Here is a 6842-nt window from a genome sequence, read left to right as displayed (position 1 = left end):
GTCAGTGTGCTGAACATGCAACGTCCTCCTTAATGTGCAGTTATTTTGGTTCCATGTTGTCAGCTGCTGCATGTGGCAGCAGTGCTGCTGGCTCCCAGTCAGTGCCAGTGCTGAGTGGCTGCACTGTTCCCCTGTAAAGAGCAGTATTGTCCCCCAGCCCTGTCAACTGGTTAATCACGTCTTTGATGCGTATGGAGCGGCCTGTCACAATGGGCACATTGTCAGTTGGTCAAGTGACTTCTGATCCCAAAACAAGAACATGCTTAATTTGAGAAAATGGCTTCAGAGCGGTCAACATTCCTAGGCATGTAGCTGCCAGTGAAAAGGCAGCAACTCACTAATGGATGGATATATGTGGCTGTTTCTGACAGCTGCAGTGTTGTTAATTTAATGTAGGAGAGAGAGATAGCTGCACTACTGTGGCCACATTGTCATAAAAATAAAAATCATTTTTTCCTGATTTTTTTTAAATTAGGGCCTGTGCAGCAATACATTCCCTCTGAGTAACTGCTTAGAGGCATTTAACATAATTGCTAATTATGAGACTATGCTATCATCCTTATCATAAGTTTTCAGTGCAAATCTGCTTACATTTGTTGATAAGCTCCTAAAGAAGTAGATATTTGAGTATATTATAATGTTCACCACTAAAAGCAGACACCAAGTATATGTGATCAAAGTGTAAAAGAAATCCATCCTTTTCAGTGAACATGGTTATTCAGCCCATTCATGAGTGTCGTCTCTGTGCATCAGCCTTGACTGCCAAGCTGATTTCATACCTATCAGTTCTCCATCCAGCAGGAGGAGACATAGCCTGAGGATTGGTGCTCTTACAACAGGGCCTCTGGGCCTGGGAACTGAACTTCAAGCCCATGTTAACATCTTAATGGCTGTTTCTGAGAATAGAAATCTTTGACCCATATATTTATATTCAGTCTCTGATCGGTATGAACAAAACAAAAAGCTGCCATTTGTTTACTTGCCTATCAAATGGTGAAAAACATTAAAAAAAAATATTAGTGAGGAAAAGTGTGTATCTGTATACATTTTCATGACTTACTTAAATCATTTGTGTAGATACATAAACAGAATTCAATGTGAATGTTTTTGCTCTTGCTTGTTAAAACAAGAGAAAGTGAAAAGAACATAATGTTACGTGACACTAAGCAGTGATACTAAGCTAATCTACCTTTGATAATGACAGTGTTATCTTTCATATTCTGAGTTTGTGATCTGAGGGTTTCTCTGTTGTCAGTTCACAGTGACTGGTTTCCATATAAAGGCCACAGAAGACTCCATGGTTTCCTTGAGTTTGGCTGTGCCTGGTGTCAGCCTGAGTGTCGGCCCTGGTGGCCCTGTCCTGTCCAAGGCGAGCAGTGGGGGTGAGCGCTGTGGCCTTTTGCAGTTGCCACTCCCTTCAGAGATTGATGAATTGATTGTGGGGCTGCTGCCAGTGTGTCTGTGCCCTGGGCGAAGGCGTCCCGGTTACGGGTGGGAATCCCAGCTATGGCATCCGCCCTGGGGCCGCTATTGTAGCCGTCCTGCAGGGGGCCCTGGGGGCCGGTGGCCCCGGGAGCAGCTCTGACCCACATACTGCTGTCACACCCCTGGAGACACAGCGGCACTCTCCCCTGCATGGACCTCTGATTGGCTCAGACAAACCCTGGCCAAGATGACTCTCTCTGGAGCAAAGCAATTCCACAGGGAAACTACCTGATTGTGCCAAACTTCTCTTGATGACAGCAGTTAGTAAAGGCCAAAAGAGAAAGGTTATATCCATGTCCTATCATATACTGCTAGACTATAAAACGGCTGGAATCCATTTGACCTGTCCTCATCCTGCCCATGTCCATCATTACATTTTAATAATCAAGCTGACAATATGTGCCATTAATCTGGCTTAGTGTTAGCTGGCAACTCTACAGCTGGGATGACAAACAATTAGCAGAGTTGTAATCAATCTCTAGTTAGAATCTCAGCCGAGTTTAAATAGTTTTGAGCAAATCTAGGGGCAAAAGATTGAAATAAAAATCTGAAAAAAAAAAAGAAAAAAGAAATCTTACAAGCAGGACAAAACACAACTGTTCATAACCTGCTACACACAGTATGATGACAAGAAGGGAAATATAATGTACAAGGCAAAGCAAAATTCTGTTTTGGTCTTTTTATTGATTGATCAGTGTAGTGCCAGGAATAATTGAATCATTCAACACTTTTGCACCAGTTTGTGTTGTTTTCATTTTCTCCTCTTGATAATATTCTGCTAAATTAATCAATTCAGCTTCTGTTGCTTTCTTTTTGAATACAGATTATCACTTGGAATGTTAAGTAGTCTTGCTTTTCTTCATCTTCCACATTAGTTCAGTCAATAGTCGTTAAAAGAAGGATATTTAGCCACAACACTACTGTGAGTGCATCAGTGTTACAGATCATAAGTGAGATATTTGAATGTTAGACATTCCTACATACAAACTGTTATCAAAGAGAAATTAACCACTGGCGATATAAGGCCACAAAAACAATTTTCACACCAAACTGAACTGAATAGAGGGCACATCACACACACAAGCTGTTGTCAATTATACATATCCGCCAACACACTGACCCCAATATCTACAGGTATATCAACAACAATTTCATTTTGACCGCAAATACTATTGTATACTTTTCTTGTTACATAAACATATATACAGTTGCGTTGACATAGAAAAGCATGCTCTTGCATATTAGAAGGTTGTTAGGTAAACTTTACACTAAATCCATAACATTTATCAGTACAACATTGTCCCAACCAGCAGCAGTAACTTAGACTAACAAATATAGTCTGAGGAAACGGGCTATTATAATTCACTTTTATTACAGATCTTTTACAGTATTAACATGCCTTATGATGCAATATTACTATCATCCTCTCTCTTGTTTTTTTTTTCTTCAAATTACGTGATTTGTGAACTCTCAAGAAGACATCGTCTGACCCAATTAGCAAATTAATAGAACCAACACTGAACTCAACACTTGCCTTTTGGTCCAAAATAAATAAATACTCCATTCAGAATACGAGAAAAACAGACATTGCATATTGCACAACAACAATGCACCTAAAAAGTTAATTGTGCAACATGGTAAACAGAGATACAGTTAACACAAGAAACACACAATGTCAAGCCAATTAAGGATGAATAAATCAGGATGACAAGCAATGTGCGTTATTTTGACAGATACAGTGCAGCTACCAGCAAAAAAAAACCCCAAAACAAAACACATTGGAAACCGTATACGCTGTCTAATTTTGCCCATCACATGCTCCGCTGCATCACTCTCCACAGGCCAATAGCAGCATTTTTTCTAAGCCACAGCACTGGTACAGTTTGCCTGTTCTATCATCTGTATCAGTTCAGCTACCACACCTCACTGACTCAGTGTTTTAACCCTTATTTAACCAGGCAAGTCACCTAAAAACACTTTCATTTTATTTATTTACAGCAATGGCCTGCAGCAGTTCAACGCTCCTACAAGCCCATGAGCCAGTATTGGGATATCTCCATGCAGACTGGGTAGTAGTAATATACAGTGGTACTAGGGTTTCTTTTTTCACTGACTGCCTTGGTAGTGAATATACATTGCAATAAAGGGAGAGAAAGCACATGATACTTTTAGAAAAAAAAACAAAAAAAACAATAAATAAACATATGAATAAATAAATAACTAAATAAATAAATGGTGACAAAAATACAATTTGTTCAAGACAATCCAGTATGTCAGCATGTATTGTTGAGTTTCATCTTTTTTTTTTTTTATATAAAATCAAAATGAACTAAGATTTTTAATAATAAAATGAAAGTTGAGCTCTGAAGTGCATAATTTGGTGTTGGTAAAACATTGGTGTGGACATGAAATGGCAAGTTTAAATCGATCTGAGCCATTATACTGTTTTCACACAATTTGATAGTATACTGTGCTAGTAGTAGTACTACTACTAGTACAGTCATAACATTCTTTGTAATTTACATTAAGTGTCTGAGGGAAAGTTCAGTTACACAGGATTGCTTTGCCATCATGTCTAGATTTATCATTTCTTCTGAACAAATCTAAAAGACAGAGAGACTGCAAATAGGGGAAAATATTTATGCCTTTACAATAACTTCATATTATTACATCCCAATATTTATGCATTCAGCTTATAGAATGTAACTCATTTAGGTCAACTTCTACACCATTGGTTTCTAAATAATTAAAAACAGTCACTGCAGATCCAACCAAATTAAAGTCATTAAAATAAGTAAAGAAAGTAGGAGTTGGGGGGGGGGGGAAGCCATTGAGAGTCGCCCCCTGGGAGCTGCTCAGCGCTGCCTCTCCATGTAAACACAATGGATCAACTATAACCACTACCTGGAGCTGGCACCCAGGCTCTTCCCCACTCTCTCCTCATTGGACCCTTCACTTTTTGTTCTTCAGCTGATTGGCCAGCCAGTCCAGGCCCTCGTAGAGGCCGTCGCCGCTGGTGGCGCAGGTGGCCTGGATGTACCAGTTGCGGTGGCGTAGGGAGTGCAGGCCCAGCTTGTCTGTGATCTCCGCAGCGTTCATGGCGTTGGGCAGGTCCTGCACGAAACCACACGGCAGGTAAGGAAAGAGGTTGCAAGAAAGTAGGGAATACAGAAGAGGAGGACAGAAAGAAGCTTACTTGTTTGTTGGCAAAGACGAGAAGAACGGCATCCCGCAGCTCGTCCTCCGCCAGCATCCTCATGAGCTCCTCCCGCGCTTCATTTACCCGCTCGCGGTCGTTACTGTCCACCACAAAGATCAGGCCTGCAGGAAGAGAGATAAACACTCTCAAAAAAAAAAAAGGTTTACAGCAGTGACTGTCGTTAGGGGTTAACCAAAACACAGCCATCAGCTCTGCTGCCTGCGCCAGAATCAGAGCGGCTGTAATCAGTTTCATCCCACTTTTAACAATATGCTGACATCACATTGCTATGAACAACATATTAAAACCAAGATTATTCATTGTCAAGGCTTTCAACATCACCAAGATAATAATATAATAATTTGAAACAGTCTGACGCTGTATGCAAATGACCTCATCTAAAGTATTAGTCAGGTGCTCGGGGTCAGTCTGTGCTGCGGGATCTGTCACACCACTGTCCTGTTAACTCCAACATGGCCGACTACTGTATCGGCTCGGAGGATTTTTTCGTTCGCCTCACCCTGGGTGTTTTGGAAGTAGTGCCTCCAGAGGGGCCGGATCTTGTCCTGGCCACCCACGTCCCACACTGTGAAGCTGATGTTCTTGTACTCCACCGTCTCCACATTGAAACCTGAATGAAGGCGAATCAATGAGGGTTACTTTATGGCTTATTTCACTGACTTACGAACAATCATAATCGTGTTTTTGACTTGGCTTTGGGAAACAGGACAAACTCAATGCTATCAATAATGAATTCTTTCCCCACGCACCGATTGTTGGGATGGTGGTGACGATCTCCCCCAGCTTCAGTTTGTAGAGGATGGTGGTTTTCCCCGCAGCATCCAGGCCCACCATGAGAATCCTCATCTCCTTCTTCCCTATCAGGCTCTTCAACAGGTTGCCAAAGATGTTTCCCATGATGACTGGCTGCTCTCACCTCACCACAATGGGACTGTTGCAGAGGGGAATCGAAAGGACAGTTGCTATAAATGGCAACCGGGCAGCCAAAACAAACAGCGAACCACACTTACAGAGCCCAAGCCACAAAAACAGCGAGACGCAGTAGCTCTTCAAACGCGACTCTCAACATTAACACCTCATTACGGCTCGAAGCCACCTCAGAGGAAAGCCAATAAAAGCATACTTCACACCTCGGCAGGCAGCTGACCTGACTGGAAGGCTGTTGCTTTACACTTTGACAGCTAGCAGGGGAAACCGGCTGCCATATTGGATCTCTGTTATGTGGATCAGCTTTCATGTGGTGCAGAGTAACTACCTTTTATGATGGTAAGCGCTGTTTGCTGGCTATTATCTTGAAAGTCAGTGCAGCAATCAATGCATATTATGTGGTATGAGACATAGCCTTGGCCTGTTGGTATTCATAGTTCACACAGCATACAGCACTGAGGTGACACTTTGAATTTCACTTTTCTGTAGTCTTTTTTTGGTGCTGCCCCTGTAACAGGCCAAGTCTATTTTGATGTGAACTTAACTCTTGCAGCGCTGTGTTCTTCTATATTCTATTTAAGGTGCATTTGGTGTTACATGGGACCAATCCAAAATAAATTCATCAGCAAAATCACCACGAATAGCCTATTGTGCGGCAGATGGAGCATCCTTGTTTTCTCTGGGAAGCCTTCACTCGTTATGATTGAATATCTCAGCGCATGTTACTAAATGCTGGTTATTGATACGCATCCATACAGCGAAAAAAAAAACCCCAAATGCATATGCTACAGCTGCTAGCTAGCCTGTACAGCTGCAGTGGCCACACATCCATGTACATCTGTCATAATGCAAGAGGAGATGGCTGATGCTGCAGGAAACAGCCTTTAGATGTCAACACGAGAATACACGCGCCGCAAAACGGGATAAATCAATTATTTTTTCGAATGTTGCAACAATCTTAACGTCTTCAGAATCCAAATGAATTTCTCCGGGTCAATTTGTGTGCTGTAATCCTCTCGTGCAGTCACGACAAGCACACCAGTCGGCCTGATGTCGTCGATTAACACCCGTTCATTTACCGAGAAGTGTCCTTTATGTAAGACAGCGACGATACGACGCAGAAAGCTTTTCATACCTGTATACATCTTTCGGCATTTTCACAATTTGCATCTCATTCACACTTACCCGTCAACGGTATCAGCTGGATTCA

The 6842-nt window shown here is 41.9% G+C and overlaps 1 protein-coding gene across 1 annotated transcript; it reads right to left on the bottom strand.

Moving 5' to 3' along the window:
- Positions 1-4437: 4437 nt before the first annotated feature.
- On the bottom strand, positions 4438-6842 carry arf3a (ADP-ribosylation factor 3a). The gene is made up of 5 exons (XM_071516697.1): positions 6818-6842; positions 5455-5636; positions 5205-5315; positions 4682-4806; positions 4438-4599 (listed from the first exon to the last, which is right to left on the bottom strand). Exons 2-5 carry the CDS (start codon positions 5600-5602, stop codon positions 4438-4440), a joined length of 546 nt encoding a protein of 181 aa, XP_071372798.1. The 5' UTR covers positions 5603-5636; positions 6818-6842.

The sequence above is a fragment of the Centroberyx affinis genome, unplaced genomic scaffold, assembly GCF_046629955.1.
Source record: "Centroberyx affinis isolate AG114_WGS23_722 - 3 ecotype Tasmania unplaced genomic scaffold, CSIRO-AGI_Caff_v1 ptg000428l_1, whole genome shotgun sequence".
NCBI classification, from domain to species: Eukaryota; Metazoa; Chordata; class Actinopteri; order Beryciformes; family Berycidae; genus Centroberyx; species Centroberyx affinis.
The sequence above is the reverse complement of the archived record's forward strand: the minus strand, read 5'-3'. Positions and strand labels throughout refer to the sequence as shown.

Coding starts and splice junctions, on each gene's coding strand:
- arf3a (XM_071516697.1), bottom strand. CDS start 5,602: ATGGGAAACATCTTTGGCAACCTGTTGAAGAGCCTGATAGGGAAGAAG. Junction 5,316..5,454: donor CACCACCATCCCAACAATCG/GTGCGTGGGGAA, acceptor GCCTTCATTCAG/GTTTCAATGTGGAGACGGTG. Junction 4,807..5,204: donor CTACTTCCAAAACACCCAGG/GTGAGGCGAACG, acceptor CTCTTCCTGCAG/GCCTGATCTTTGTGGTGGAC.